The sequence below is a fragment of the Athene noctua genome, chromosome 25, assembly GCF_965140245.1.
Source record: "Athene noctua chromosome 25, bAthNoc1.hap1.1, whole genome shotgun sequence".
NCBI classification, from domain to species: Eukaryota; Metazoa; Chordata; class Aves; order Strigiformes; family Strigidae; genus Athene; species Athene noctua.
Window position 1 is genome coordinate 4264744 of NC_134061.1, and position 16037 is coordinate 4280780.

General features: G+C 51.3%; 1 protein-coding gene across 1 annotated transcript; it reads left to right on the top strand.

The window, feature by feature from the left end:
- The first annotated feature begins 3079 nt into the window (after window positions 1-3079).
- Window positions 3080-3886, top strand: RPRML (reprimo like). The gene has a single exon (XM_074926880.1). The coding sequence runs from the start codon at window positions 3505-3507 to the stop codon at window positions 3838-3840; it is 336 nt and encodes a 111-aa protein (XP_074782981.1). The 5' UTR covers window positions 3080-3504; the 3' UTR covers window positions 3841-3886.
- Window positions 3887-16037: the final 12151 nt, after the last annotated feature.

Genomic DNA, 16037 nt, shown 5'->3' on the forward strand with positions numbered 1-16037 from the left:
TCTCCGTGTCCTCAGAAATTTCTTCTGTACTGAGCAAGTATAGGGAGTCAGATCTGCACCAGAACTGTCCCCGCTGATATGCCAGAGCTGCTTGTGGGTGCCTCCCGGAGGGGTTTTATAAACCTTTTATTCCCCTGCAATACCAAGGTCCTGCTCAGAGATGGGGAAACCGAGGCAATTAAAATACAGCTGGGGGGCAAAAGGGAGGGAAAGGCTGTTTGCCAGGAGCCCTGGGGTGCTCTCTGCCACCAGGTGACAGGGGTTGGGGACAGTAATAACACAAGCCTGCATCAAGACGATCCGACACACAGAAAACACCAGGCAGCAGAAAACAAGCTCGTGTGGGCGCTGAGAGCTGCAGCCGCAGCCTGGCAACGACGGATGCTGAGGGGCAATGTGCAAGGTGCTGTACGAGAACCACAGCCCTGCTGGGACAGGTGGGGATAATGGCACCTGCCCCAGAGCTGTGCAGCTCTCAGCAAGACGTGATGGTGATTGTGAAGGTGAGAGGGAGCTCAGGACTCTGCCTCAGGAGCTGGGGACTTTTCCTGGCTTTAGAAGTTTTGATGCCTCTCTGCTGCCCCACTCAGTCCCTGCGGGTGCTGCTGCCCTCCCGTGGCTGCGTGGGCTCTGGTCGCCTGCAGATCATGGGACCCAACTCCCTCCCCAGGACTTGTTAATGACGATTTGGTAAAGGGGACTAGGAAAAGCCCATCGACCCTCCTGCAGTGTCAAAAAGGGCGGCACCTTGGCTGGGACATGAATACAGACCCCAAACCTGCTTTCCGGGGGGGCTCTAGGTTTTGCCCTGCTCCAGATCCCGGAGCCATCTCGTACTGCAGACCTCATTAGCCAGTTTTACAGCAGCCAAATTCCTGCTTTTCCTGCACATGTCCTGCCTGGAAATGCTGCCTACATGGCCTTTCCCCACCACCCGGGGCTTTCTGGCCACGCAGCAGCCTGTGCCCGCGAGCTGTGCTGTATCACCCTGCAGGCATGTCCCAGTGCTTCATGGAAGGAACGATGAATTTCTCTGAGTTTCTAGAGAGAAATGTGGGAGCCCTGCTTGGCTCTGCACTCTCCACAGATCCGACCTGCCATCGATCTCGCAGCCCCTCTTTGCTGGGGGACTCATCCTGCCCAGCAGCTGGTTGCCCAAACCAGCGGGTGCTGCCGGCTCCACGGGACACACGGCCCTGAAACTCCCCGCCCAGCACGAGCTGGGGTACCGCAGCCTTGCTTCCAGCGTGGAGCCAAAACTCTGAAGAAGAAGGAAAAAGTCACAAAATGAAGTATTTGACCTTCCCGCACCAGTCTGGGCTCTCGTCCTGCCTGAGGCCAAGGTTGACATGAACCTAATAGAGCATGTTTGGACTGAATTTCCCTACCAGCTGCAAGAATGTGCTGCTTGTCCTGAAAACATCGCCGTGATGTTTTCCAGGCGCCATGTAATAGACAGTGGGGTGCTCTGGGGTTTGAAGTCCCCGGATGGATGAAGGCAAGGAGCAGGCAGGGGAGTGTCTGCGACCCGGCACCACAGGCCGTGACCCAGGAGCGATGGGTGCAGCAGCCCCAATCCCTGCTCGGGTGTGCGTGGAGAGGAGAGGCTGGAGCTGGAGCCAGCAGAGGGAGCAGAAACTCCTTCAGTCTGGGAGCGAGCTGGGGAGAGGAGCTCCCACCCGGGCTGGGGCAGCGGGGATGCTCTGGTTTCCCGTGGGGATTTTTCCTGGTCCTCGGGTTAAACACGAGCAGATACTCTTGTGGGATCAGGGCTTTCTGCCTTCCTCCTGCAAGTGCTTCACCTGCAAACTGCCCTCGCAGACCAGGCAGCTCTTCAAGGAAAGAAATGCCATGTGCAAAACAAGGAGGAAAAGCAACAAGTCAAACCCAAACCAAACAGTTTTTGAGCCCTTAAAGTCACAGCAGCAGAACAGGGGCACAGCTCCCAACTGCATAAAAGGAAAATCAGCCGACACTCTCTACTGAGCCACCCTCCACCCTCAGCCAGCCTCACGCTTCCACCTTTAGCTGAGATTTATCAATTCTCATTTTAGGTTTATTAAAATCCCCTGAGTGAGGATGTACACAGCTAAACCAGGACAAGGTCCTCACATCATGGTGTGGGGGTGATCTGCTGTTCTGTGCCATCCAGACACGTTTCTGGGCGAATACCAACAGGCAAAGCTGGGACACGGCAGTTCCACGGGCAGAGCCCTGCGATGGGCAGGGTCGGGACTGAGCCAGACACAGCTGGACACCCCGACCTGTGGTGTCACTTTGGGAGGTTACGCAGACACAGGGGATGAAACTTCTCCTGGGGTTGCCTCGGTGGGGCTGAGGGGCCTGAGTGAGAGGGTCGGTGATGCTCTGGCCCTGGGTGCAGCAGTGATGCTGCTGTAGGACCCAGAGCTGGGGACAGGGCAGGGCAGGGGTACTGGGCAGAGATCAGGGTGCAGCATTGCAGTGTTCCCCTTCAGAGGGGCTAAAGGAGCAGGAGGGGGAGAAAAGGGAGACAGAGGTGCCCGGGGAGGAAACACCCAGCCAGAGGAAGACAAGGATGAAGAGAGGGGGATGGATTCAGCTCTCATCTGGAGGCACAGGACAGCATCACTGAGCAGAGCTGGGGGTGGACTGGGCTGGATTGGGCCAGCACTGCTCTGCGAAGGAGTGGGTGGCACAGAGCAGCAACTGGGGATCGGCGAGAGCAGCACTGACCTGAGCCTCACGGGAGCCCGTGTCGGGGGGGGGACAGGGACCTGCCAGTGGTCCAGGACCAACGCTGACCATGTGTGCTGCTTTTGGGAGCAGGTGGGGGGGCCGGGAGGGAGGATGAGTTAGGTGCCGCTCCACAGGGCCTTAGGGGTCAGCCCCCACCCTGGGGTGGCACGGGGGTGGGTGCGGGCACCCGTGGCAGGGCAGAGAGGGGGTGCACACGTGTGGGGAAGGGGTGGGCAGCCTGGGTGAGCGTGGAGGGGGAGGAAGGCGGTCCTGGGGGGAGGCTGGAAGGGGGTGGAGTTGCTGTTTTTTCTTTGAACACGGTGAAGACTTTAGCTTGGAACTTGCATTTGTGAGGCTCCCAGGCGGCAGGAATCAGCTCTCCCTCCCGCGGGAGAGCCCCGGGGGCACGGGCTGCACCGCTCCGCTGCCCTGCGCTTCATGGCGAGGGCAGGAGGCATGGGGCCACCTCCGGCTGCCTTCCTCTCCCTTGCGCCTCCTTCGCCTTTTCTGTCTCTCTCTTTTTGCTTGTTTGGGGGCTTGTGCTAATGCTGCCAGTGCCAGGAGGGATCCAGGAGTGAGCCATCCCTCAGCTGCACAAATTGGCTTCCCAACTGCTCGCAGCCTCGAGGAAGTTTCCCCTCCATCCCAGGCGGGGTGAGAAGAAAGGCAGGAGGTGGCTCGGAGCCCGCCAGCCCACGGTGCCGAGCCCTGGCATGTGAGGGGTGGGCAGGGCGACAGCAAGCTTTCCTCTTGCCTTCCCTGGAGATCTGGGGTCACGCATTGACCATGAATGGATCCTTTTTCAACCAGACTCTCCTAGAGCAGGGAGCTTACCCCAACAGGACCCAGGGCTTGGGAATGCTCATGGCCTGCTGCAATGGGACCAGCTCGGTGTTGGCGACCGACGGCGGCTCCTCGGTCCTGGCGCCCGATGAGAGGAGCCTTTACATCACGCGGGTGGTGCAGATCGCCGTCCTCTGTGTCCTCTCCTTGACTGTGATGTTCGGCATCTTCTTTTTGGGCTGCAACTTGCTCATCAAGTCGGAGAGCATGATTAACTTTCTGGTGAAGGACCGAAGACCTTCCAAGGATGTGGGAGCTGCAATCATGGGACTTTACTGAAGCCACCGGGCTTTTGTAGGCAAGTGAACTGTCTGGACCTGGTGCTGAGATGCACATTCCCATGTGTTTGGGGCAGCTGGGGGGGAGTGGAAAGCGGGGGGAGGGGTCTCGTAATATGTCTGTGTCCGTGGGATAAGCAAACCGGGGCTTCCCAGTCAACAAACTCTGTTGTGGTGAATGGGGAAATCTCCCCAGAGTTGTGTGAGACACAATAAATGACCAGCATCATGTTGCATGCAGAAATGGCTTAAGTTTTGCATGAAACTTGCAGAAGCAGTGATAATGTGCAGATCTGGACTCTTTTCTGCTGTTACCTTGGATACTGCTACCTGGGATTTAGGGCTAAAAAAAAAAAAAAAAAGGCAAAAAAAAGGTAAATAGCTCACTACAAAAAGAAAACAAATAAATAACCATACTAAAGGGAAAGTAAAATGCATGGCACAGACCACATCTTTGACTGTGGGGCAGGGGAAGGGAAGTGCCATGTGGGTCGTACAACAAAGTCTTCATGCTACAAATTGTGTCACTGTTTGTATTTCGGACCTCAAGCATGCACTGGTACAGTTTTGTAATGAGGAAAGCATGTTCTTCCTTATTTTTCTGAGCTATCCTGTTAAATAAACTGGCACTTTCTTCTTTCACACTATGCTGAAGGAAGAAAAGAACCCAGATAAATACAAAAAACCTGCTCCAACCCCAAAACAAAAGCATGATTGTTTTTGTACACAATAGCCTTTTTTTTTTTTTTTTTTTTTTTCAAGTGCTATATTGTTACAGTCCTTGCGGTTTTTGTAGTTTTTTGAAAACTGGTGAACATTCAGGAAAAAAGAACCTGTTTCAAGAGTATTTTGTGTTGTGTTCATTTTCGTGTTCATTTTCCTTCTCCGTCTGTGTGGAGTTCAGGTATTTCAATCCTAGTTCCTGATATAATCGTCTCACCTTCCAATTGAACTCTAATTAGAGTTTCTTTAAAGCAGAAACTACCATACATTTTTCACAGGCAAGTATCAGCTACCACTAGCAAATAAATTTGTCAGGAGCTACATATTTCAGGCTTGTGTTAAATACCTGCACAGCACTGAGGCAGAGATTCATAAAGATGCACTGAACACCTCTTGCAAAGTAAGATTTCAGCCTCCAAGTTAAAATCTCCAGCTCCTCTAATTCTGATGAGCTTTCAAAAGTAAATTATGTGAGAGGAGGAGGGCTCCTGACCTTTGTTCTGCGATGGAATTACAGCTCTGTCTGTGGGTGTGAGAAGGAAATAATTTGAGTTTTGTTGCGCCAACAGTATTCCTGCTGGGTCCACTTCTGTAGTGGGAAAGCAATCCTGGATACTGGAGGAGCTGATAACCTGATCTACTTGGATGTAAATCCACAACAGCTCTCTGCCTTCCCCAGAAGGAAATGAGATTAGAGTACGTTCTGTAATTAATCAGTATTTGCTGAGCACCTTCTTCAAGATTCCTACAGGGTATTGGTGGACTAAACCCGACGCAGAGCAGGATTAGTGCAGCGCTGTCACTGGTTGCTCCCAATAACCTGTTGTCTGAAACGCCTTAAGAGCACAAAGACAGCACGGCAGCAGGACCAGAATTTGGGATTCAAAGCTCTGAAATGTCCTGTCGGTGTCGGTGAAACGGCTGAACAGGCAGGGCTCTGATTTTTATGAGCAGCTTGTAGGTCTGTGTACCTCAGCAGCCTTCTCAGCACGGAGGGTTTGCTGCCCTGCTGGCAGATGGAAAAGTGGCTTCACACAGCAGTGTGGAAGGGGATTTTGGTCCCTGTTGCTGAAGGGGGTGTTATGGCCGCTGATCTCTTTGCGTATGAGTGCAAACTGCCCCTGCTGTAGGAGCACAGCCTGGTCACAACGTCAAGGTGAGATGCAGATAACCTCTATGCATACAATGACCCAGCTCTGTGAAAACCTAGGAGTGTAGCTGCTTGTATAACCCAAATGTGCAACTGCATCTTCAGGTCACTGTGCTATGGAGGACAGCCCAGATGTACTCACTGAACTCCCATCCAGCTTCTGCTTTAAGCCGGCCTTTGGTCCCTCTTGTCAATCCATCCACCAGCCGTGGACCCAGCACAAGGGAGAATTCAGAGGTGGAGGAAGAAACCTTCCAGTGTCAGCAATGCAAGCAAGGCACGGGAAAAGTTGCCAATCCAAAGAAAGCATAAAAATCACCTTAACTCTGGCCCGCAGCTGTGGCCTGAGTGAAGAAGCTGGTCACATTGTCTGAGGTGTCCCTACCTGCCTTGCTCTGCCAGGGGCTGTGAGAGCTGGGCTGTGTGCTGAGGGGTCCTGCTGCCCAGTGGGGAAGCTTGGCTCTGCCATCCCACATAGCCACCGCTTGCCAAGTGTCCTTGGAGGCCACAGCCAAGAGTGGGGTGTGGGGCTCTTCACCCCTTTTGTGGTGTGGAGTCTTCCAGAGGAAAGGGGAAAAGTCAACCACAGCAGGGTCACGCATACATCAGGTGGAGGAGCAATGCAGTGCCACAGAAAGCAGAGCTGGGCACCTGCTAAGGAAGATGGAGCTTGCTCAGGAGTCAATTAGGAGAGGGAAAACTTTGCACATGGCCCCTTGGAGCAAGAGAAGGACTTTACATTGGCTTGTTCATCCTCTCGTCGTGCCATTAGACTCCCAATAGTCCCCATCCCATTAGATTCCCAATAAAAGGCTGATTACTCCACTGAGAGGAGGAATTATTTGGGGAAAAGGTCTCTGGAGGATCGATGCCAGCCCTGAGATGGCAAGGGGAGACCAGAAGGAAGGCAATGAAGGGTTGGCATGGTGAGGGAACCCCATGGGTTAGAGATCTGGGGTCTAAAGACCCTCTTGAGGTGAAGTCATGGTTGCTGTTTTAACTGTCCTGATTCCTTCCCTGTCCTGCTCATGCAGAGCTGATGCCAGTGCAGGTTGTGCCTGGTGGAAGGAAGGGTGCTGAGGACATCATGATGCTCCCCGGTTCTCAGGGGAAGAGCTGCCATCTCAGACCCTGAAACCCAGCTGCCCTGCCCCAGAGGCACGTGTCCGGCAGCCAGAGGATGAGTTGGCTACTCCGGGGTTTGCGTAAGGAAACAGAACATAATGGCTCTTTCTGCTGCCTTTCCCCACAAATAGCTGTATTTTTTTATCTCACGCCTACTCATTTAGCTTAAGCACACAAGTGGGTACGGGCTCCCAAGAAAATTTAAGCAATTTTTTTTTGAACGAGGCTCATTTAATGTTATTTTAATTTTTTTTTTTTAATTGTTCCTTGTAGCATGTTAGCTTCCAGAACGTCAGTGGGGTGCCAGGAGCTGTACAAGTATGGCTGAGACACTTCTGGCTATAGAGTACAGCAGAGAGACAGGGAGAGAAGGGACATGCTTAGGTGCATCATCACATCAGTGGCAGAGTGAGGACCAGACATTGAGTCTCATTTAAAATCATCTAGCAGCGGAATACGAGATATCAGTGCAATCCTGTGGGACTGGCCACACTGGTCAGAGCCACGGGTCCAGTTAGTCTGCATCCCTTCTCTGAAAATAATCATGACCAGTACATGGTCAGCCAAATCATCCTACTAATGGGGAACTGCTTCTTAACCCCCATCAAGTACGACCTGCACTGGAACTTCACAATCCTCCTCCAGGAGCAGCTCCCTGTCTCTGGGCTGGTCCCCACTTGCCACAATTCTGTTCCAGCTGGAATTTCTTATTTCTGGACAGGCAGCAGGGAAACAGCAGGGAAAGGCAAGTGTGAAGGCATTTCCTCCTGCTGAACAGCCTGCCTGCAAGAGAAATCCTCTATCTCTGTAATCACTGATTTTACAATTGGAGAAATAAGAGATGGATTGATCCACCTGAGAAGACCCAGCAACGCTGGTTATACAGTCCTGCCTGCAGCGGGGAAAAACCCAAACCAAGTCTCTAATGATACCCGTCTCCTTCTCCCTGCCCTGGCAGTCATGGCTGAGGGCAACGAAAGAGTTAAACAAGATGAGACAGACAAACAGATTAAGGGGGAGGGAGGATCCCAACCTGAGCCTGGCACCAGATGTACTGGAGCGCGTGCACCAAACATACACAGTATTTAATAATTCCTGAGAATTGCCATGGTAATGAAGTGCAGAGTCAGGTTGTTATGGTAACAGCCTTTTTTTTTAGGCAGGGAGGCATTACCCAGGTTGTAACCTCAATCCAAACTGAACACATTTCTGAGAGCCCCAAAAATAAAAAAGAAGTAAAATAAAATCGAATTAGGTAAGTAACAGTTTCCTTCCTCTTGTCTAGCAGTTCTGGGCTCGTTCTGTAGGTAGGTGGAGGGAACCAGGTTGTTCCAGACACACATTGCCCTGGAAAGCCTGGAGAGTGCTGGAGTGGGTCAGACACAGAGTGCTGATGGGGGGCGAGGGGCTGGACCCCTCTCATGGGGGTCTGGGATGTTTCACCACCGCCTGGTTTTCCTGCCAGACCTCTGGGCTGGCTCTAGGCGTGTCCCCAGGTGGCCGAGGGGAAGGACATGTGTCTCTCCAAGTGCATACACACCAGCGAGCAGTCACCACCCAGCCCTCACCCCAGCAGAGCCCCCAGCAGGATGCTGTCATCCTGCACCCCAAGCCATGAGGTCCCAAAGCTGCTCTCCAAGATGAGGCAGGAGGTTTGGGGACTGGAAAGCAGGTAACAGACCACTTCTCCTAAAGCCACGGCAGGCCTAAGAAGAAAACACAGGTTTCCTTGAGCTCTGGCAAGGTCTCCAGGCTGCTGAACTCCCCGCAGGGGCACCCATCAAGCAAGAATGGAAATCTCCTGTGTCTGCCTCCTGCCCTCCCATCAGTGGGCAGAAAGCCACTTCCATCTCCCCTCCCAAGTCATCCCCTCCAGCAAATCTGTCAGGTTTGTCCAGCTGATCCTCATATTGAATTTTAATTTAGTGATGGTTAAATCAGCAGCTTTGTGAGCCCATTTTCTACTAAGGAAGCTGAGACAGTGCTTGTAGGGGTTCAGTTAGCAGAGAGATGGCTTGAAATACGCGGTGCTATTACTCAGGAACATTGCTCCATAAATCCTCACTGCAGCTCAGCGTGGTTCTCTTGTATCGGCTGTGTGAGAGCCATTAGCCTCCAGATAAAGCCTCTGTAGTCCATTAGCTCTGCCAGAGAGGGACAAGTTAATGCCATAAGAGTCAAGTACTCAAGGGAGAACTGAGGCCAAATGATGACAGAATTCAAGAGCCAGCATTGCCTCACAGCTTTGGAGACTTTGCCTACCAGTTTCTCTGTTTGAAAGGGAAACATTTCCCTGTTTCTGTGTCTGCCCAGCTGTTTTGTTGCTGTGGCTGGTGTTGGCATTCTGGCCTAGAATTCCTCAGATCCCCTGCCCTGCCCTGGCCGTCTGCTTGAGCCTGCCTGAAGTTGCTAGGCTGGCACAGGGCTTGCTCCCTACTGAGGTGCAGAGCACCTGGCACCAAAACCTGGGGCACAGAAAGCTCCTCACTTCCAAATAAATGCAGGTTGTCCCTCTTGCTCCTTGCCAAATCAGAACTGTTACGGGATTGTGTCAGTACTTAGAGTCCTCGGTATAAAACATGGATCTTACAGCTCCGTCTGTACTAGGAAAACGAGCAGCACCAGGAATGTTCCTGGGTACTAGAACTTGACTGATGCTGCTGTTAACTTGTGAGAATGGCCCTCAGTATGGCTCAGACCTGTGCCTACAACCTGACCCCAACAGTCCCTGGGCAGTGGCAAAATGACAGAGGCACAAGACCACAGTGCATTCAAGGACATCGCTGTCTGCACAGGGTGAGCATCTCATGAGATTTGGTGGATTTACAAGCACGTGTGGATGTCTTTAAAGCAGTTGTTTGGCGTGTTTGTTTTTTGGAATCCAACCTGGTTTTCTCAATTATGAATGAAGGATTGAAAACCCCTAGTTTTAGTCCTGGAGAATATTTCTTTGGAAAAACAGTGAACATAGTCTTGAAGAATATATCTTTGGAAAAACAGTGAACACAGGGAAGCACAAAACATCCTCAACAGCCTTGACAACTGCCTGTTCCCTGGTGTTCGATACATCTTCAGGTTCACACTAGTTCCCCCATTACGACTTAGCCAAGCAATTCCCCAGCAGTCTGGTCAAGTTTGAGCTCCTCTGATTTTAGAGAAAGGCAATTTCTTGGGCTTGTTTGTTTCATGAGCACATGGCTATGGAAAATTCAGTTCAGAGAAGATCAGAATGTTGCCAACGATCAGTATGGTTTGACACATACCCAAAGATATCACTGTCAACGTGCTGGAAACTGGTGCGGGCACTGGCAGCGCTCAGAAACATGAGCACGCATCTAAAGTGACTGCTCATCTACATGTATTTCAGGTTGTGAGTATAACAGAAGTCTAGCTTCAGAGATGGCTTTGTAGCTCTCATCCTTCCCAGAAGCTAAGGAGTGTGGCTGACGCTTTCACATCATTAATTTAAGGCAGGTTAATCAACAAGAAAACAAAAATGACTTTTTAATGACAAAGATTTTAGCACAGCAGTGCAAGAAACTGAGAGATGGGTCTGCATGGCAATCCTGGCTGCAGGTCACAGGTGGCTTCAAGGTGAAGGCAGCTATTTGGGCACTCTGTCAGCCTATAGCACTCAGCTGGTCAGGAACCTGAGTCCTGGCCATGGCAAAGTGCTCTCTGGTGGGGTGCAGTCAGGGAGCAGCTCTTAAACCAGTTTCCTCTTTCTGAGTTAATGAGACCTGTCTGCACATTGCTTCTCCGATGAATGGGGTTCTCTTGCCCCAGTGACAACCTTTGAAGATAACCACCTCTGCAGGTGGATTTGCTCTCCCAGCAAGAAACTGTGAGATTAGAGGACACAGCATCAGAATCTCTTGGCAGATCTGCCTTTTCTTTCCATGTGGGCTCACTGACTGTTTATGATTTATGCAGCACCAGCTGTGCCTTGCTGATATGTGCCTTCAGTGAACACCAACACTTGTGGTTTTGCTCTGAGTGACTCTAGGAGGAAAGGAGACAAGATCCATCCTTCCTGTGACACTCCAGCTCTTCTGAAAGTCTCCGATACTGTGAGGACAGGAATTATCACCTCATTTTAGCTGTGGATGTGACACTGAAAGCGGAGATGGTCAAGGCAATAATCAGCAAAAGGCAGGGGAAGTATCTACCCTCCGGCAGCAGGAAACTAGAATGACCTTTCTGGAAAAGCAGCTGGAACTGCAGAACTACACAACTCTGCTCCTTCATTAAAGAGGCGCTTTTGTTACCTCAGCACGTCTGTTGGTATTGTTCAAGGCCGGTACACAAGCGTGGGTGTGAGGATGGATGCAGGTGCTTGTGCAGAACATTGCACCTTCCAGGAAAACAAGGTGTCCATGAATGCAAGCTCAGGGCACTGTTCCCTTTCCATGACAGCTGCCTGGCTGGTGCTGGATGCTGGCTCTCTGCCCTGGCACAGCTCAAGCTTTCATGCATGTGGGGTTAAATCCAGAGTCATCCTTTCTGGCAGGCCGCACGAGTGTTCACATCTTACAGGTTTCTGTGCAGCTGTGAGCACTCCCCTCTTGTCTCACTGAATCCCAAAATGCAGGTTTAATAGGACAAGACAGCTGAAGAAGCAGGCAAAATGTAATTAGGCTTTAATTAGCTAAGTTCGTTCTCTCAGATAATTGAAAATCAGACTAATGGGTTGCAATGAATTCCCAGTACAGACAGCCATCCAGCTCGGTGTGTGCTGTGCCAGCTGCCACACCACTGCACAAGCCCAGCCTGGAGACTGCACACTACTACCCACTGACCTGCAAGACTCTGCAGGGCCCAGTTCTGCATCTCCAGAGACATTAAAACCCCTAAACCCCCCAGGCTGCACTGAGGCTGGTTTAGTGACCCATGTACACAGCAAGGCTCATTGTTCTTCATCCCACACTTCACAAAGCAGGAAGCCAGTGGGCCACTAAACTCCACACACCCAGGCAGAAGCCTGCCAACAATCCTAGTGTAACAGGCCCTACTCTGGGCCATTTGCAACGTGCCAGAGGGCTACAGCTGGAAAGGACAACAGGTTTAACTCCCACTGCCTCCATCACGGTTACAGCATGCAAGCAGTTGGCTGGCCTCGAAGGCTGGCTGCGTATGGCCAGGGCTGAAACAACCGTGCAGGTTGCCCCTTCTTCTGTCTCTGCTGCTCAGTCTGTCTCAGCTGGTGGGTTTCCAGAAGCTCTGTTTCATGTCCTGAGTTGATTGAAACCTCTGGGGTACAAGCTGGCGTTGGCTGTGACACTTCTAGATCTGCCTTGGCAGCGCTTTCTGGTAGAAAACCACAGATTTAGTGGCCTCTGGCTGGACTGGAGCTCCCTTCTACCTGAACAAAACTGAACGTCTCCACCATGAATGTGACAAGGTGAAGTGAAGCAATCATTCTCGCTGTGAGCTTAGCAAATAGCTTGCTTTGCCCAGGTGCACGCAATTTTTCTATCAAGTCCCATGTGAGACTCTACGTCCTTGTGTCATGGAGCAGAGATTTGGTAGTTGGCACAGATGGCAGTTTCCCAGTGGCCAGGGATGGTTCAGAGAGGTTGCACAGGTAAGAACAAACGTGATGTTGTTTTTTTCATCACAGTGCTTGAAGGATCATGCTAGAAAAATGCTGGACTTATTCTGCATCCTTGGCTCAAGCTTCCCTTCTCTCTCCCTGGTAGGCAGCGTGCTGTGTGCCAGGTGGCTGCATTTCATTACGGAGTTTATAAAGTGCCTGGGGAAACAAGGCATGGGGGATGAAAAATTACATACACATTTCACTCGGTGCTGACTGTTCATCATCTCCTTGTACAGAAATGCAGTAATCACTGGGGCAGGCAGGGGGTGCAGAAGGGAGGTACTAACCACGTTTGCACCATTCCTGTAGTTTGAGTTTGGTTTTTTTTTTCACACTTCCATCTGTCTGGGCTGTATCACTAGGGATATTTCTTTTGCCTTGGGGTTAAAACCACTTCCAACTTTATGTGTTTCCCAAATGAATGGGAAGAGAAAAAGAAAGAAGTCAGTTCTGCGGTGACAGGGAGCTCTGCATGCCGCTACAGTTTCAAGTCAAGACCCGACATCTCATTTTTCCCTTGGGCTGCAAAACAATTCCAGAGTCCTCCTCTGCACTGGCCACATTGCCCAGTGGTACGAATGGCTCTGCCCGCTCCCACCCTCTTGTGTTTGAGGTGCTGATTTCAAAGCACTTTGCACCAGAGGTGAGGTCTCTAGCACTGCTGGAGGAGCCACAACAAACCCAGCTCCTGCCCCTTGGCTCTAGGTGGAGCGGCAAAGGCCGATAGGAGAGAGAAGTTAGTCAGAACCTCAGCTGCTCAGGAATTTGCCACATACACAGTTACTTTAAATGGCTCAGGCCTGCTGCCTGCAGGTGTCTTATTTCAGAGCTTTAGGATGACTAATAGCTCCATTATTCTCTGCAAGGCATATACCAGGTTACCCTTTAACAGACAGGAGGGAACAACACCTGGCAACAAAACACAAAGAAACACAGCTGGCCACTTGGATGCACTGGGCCAAAGTCCCTTTTTATAGCTCCCCCCTCATGTGCAGGGGGCTGTGGGATGAAGAAATTGAAGAACAGCGATGACAAAGCTCAGCATCACCACTTCCCTCTTTGTTATGGTGGAAATGCCCAGCTGAGCCTCGCCGTTATGGCCATTTCTAGAGGAGGGGATCAGTTAGGACTGTGCTTTCATGTGGTAAAGCTTGTGGCAGCTACACCTTAGAGCATCCCCAGCTCCCCGCATCCTCGCTGTCTTTTCATGTGTCCTCACTTCATGCATAGGAGAGTCATGCTGTGAACCTGATCAGGGAACCTGAAAAAAAACCATCGCAAACTAGCACTAAACACAGGTTTCCATGTTGGTCAGTTCATTCTCTGGTTCACTTTGCAGCCCCCAGGCAACACTGCTGGCACAGCTAACAGGAACCCTGTCCTACAGGAAAGAGGAGGGAAAGGGTGTCACATTGTGAAAGGTCCTTCTCAAGCTCCCCAAAAACCAGTTCTCCCTCAGCATTGGATCCACTAAAACCCCAGGATCGTTCCTGTATAGCTGCTGCCCAGCTCATTGTCCCCATCCACAATTTGTGGAGCTGATGATCCATACAGGTTTGCATTTGTTCCTAGTGAACCCCAGCACAGGGGCTGTTTCAGCACCATTTCCCTGTTTCACTGGGCTCCTCTCAAACTCCCATCCTGAGTTATTCACACCTCTCCTCCCAGTGTGGGGTGTCTGCAAACGTATTACACATCCTGCTCCTTTGTTCAAGGCACCAAACAACCCTTGTGCAAAAGTCCCCTGTTTTCTGGTAGCTTCTCCCTTGCTTTTCTTTCCTGGGTGTGATGAGGCTTTTTTGGGAAAGGCAGGTAGCATGCCCCCGACGCTGTCATCTGCAACAGTAATAAATGCCTTGCCCAAAGCAACGTACGTGGGACCTGTTGTTCCCTTACTCAGCGTCAAGTCTTCAGTGTAGATCCGTTCACTGCAGTGGATCTGGGAAGTTTTACTCCTGCTTTGAATTTGGATCACAATGCAGAGATGGTGGGAGTATGTGGCATTGCTTTCCTGCTGATGGGTAATTTTGGAGCTTGGGAAATAAACAGAAAGAGACAAAACATTAAAATCTCGTGATAAAACTTGGCTTGCTTTGCCTTAGTCCAGCTGCCACATGTCGTTTCCATTTCTCAGGCTTTCCCTCCCTTCTTTTAGTCTCCATTTATTGCAGCGTGACAAGAAAATAACTTTTTATTACAGAATTGGCCCTTGACACTTTGCCTATATCAAAATGTCTAACCTCCACTTCTTGATCCTTCCACAATTCCACACACACACACCCCCTGCCCCCATTTTCCTGAAAATTTGCTCCCTTTGCCCGGCTGGGACAATCTCCCAGGCTGCTCTAAGGAAACCATTCCATGTAAAAAATTCCTAGGGCAACCAATTCTAAGCTATTCTTATCATGGTGTGCTTTGTGCGGGTCTCCTTCAAGTTATTTCTTCCTGAAATCCCAAACTCAATGTAAAAGAATTACCTGTCTTTTTAATCAAGGAATAATTTCAGCTGGGTAATGAATTGCTTGAGAAATGAATACGGAAGGAGCCGAAGCCCTCCAACAGAACAGCCTCCAGTTTTGCGCTATTAATGCTCCTTATGAAATGTGTCAAAACTCTGCCAGCCTTCGCTGTGTCTGCTCCGGGGTCTCTGCCTTGTGACTAGGAAAATGAGAAGCCAGTGGGGGAAGTGTGTCCAGAGCAGGGCTTGAGGAAAACAGCTCCTGAAGGCCAGAGAGCTCTGGCAGGGCTGTTATATTCAAGCTGAACACAGGGAGCCCATTGTGCTGTGCTGGGGGCTGAAACCGGCCCGGAGCACCTCACTGCTTTGTGTGCTGGCTGCCAAGCTGCTGAGAACAGGCTCTGAGTCTGGGGAGCCCCTTGTGCAAAGCCCTGCTTAGCTAAATCAGGTCCTGCACCGACCACACGCTTACACCAGCTGAAATCACAGCTTCATGATCTCACACCGGAGCAGGCAGCCACCAGAGAAGGGGGTTCCCTCCTCCCATCGCCTCTCCTGTGCCCAGCAGGGAGGCAGATCAGGGAGCTGATCTGGCTGAATATTGGGGCTTTTTTGTTCTCAGTTCTCTGGATCAGCTCCCTGACCTGACTCACAGAGAGGATCCATTTGCTGCCAGTGCCATCACAGGAGAGACAAGTGGGGAGGTGGGATCCTCCACCTGGCAGTGGCCTGCATCTCCCTGACCACAGCCTCCAGATCTTGGCTGAACCTTCAGACAAATCAGCTCTCCACTGTGAAGGTCAGTGAGGCAGAGGGAGGAGCCCTGCAGCTGGAGACACTTAAACGTGGAGCAGCAAAGATGCTGGTGGACACCCCCACAGCGACTGCACCCCAGCGGCGGCTCGGGGTGCACAGGGTGCTGTGTCCCACCCCAGCAATGAAGGCAGCAGCCCCGAGGCTGAACACTGCCTGCCTGTTTGTGACGTGGGATCAGTCGTCCCGCTCCTGCTGGATGCTGATGAACCAAAATAACTCCCTGTTTTTCCCAGCCAGCGCTGAGCTGGGATGTGTTTGGGAAGGCGACTGCGACACTGTGACAGATGGCCAAGAAAGCAAATGCTGTTTTTTATGTCACCTCCGTGTTTC

Excerpts from the sequence above, each read along its gene's own strand:
- RPRML (XM_074926880.1), top strand. The coding sequence starts at position 3,505 with ATGAATGGATCCTTTTTCAACCAGACTCTCCTAGAGCAGGGAGCTTAC.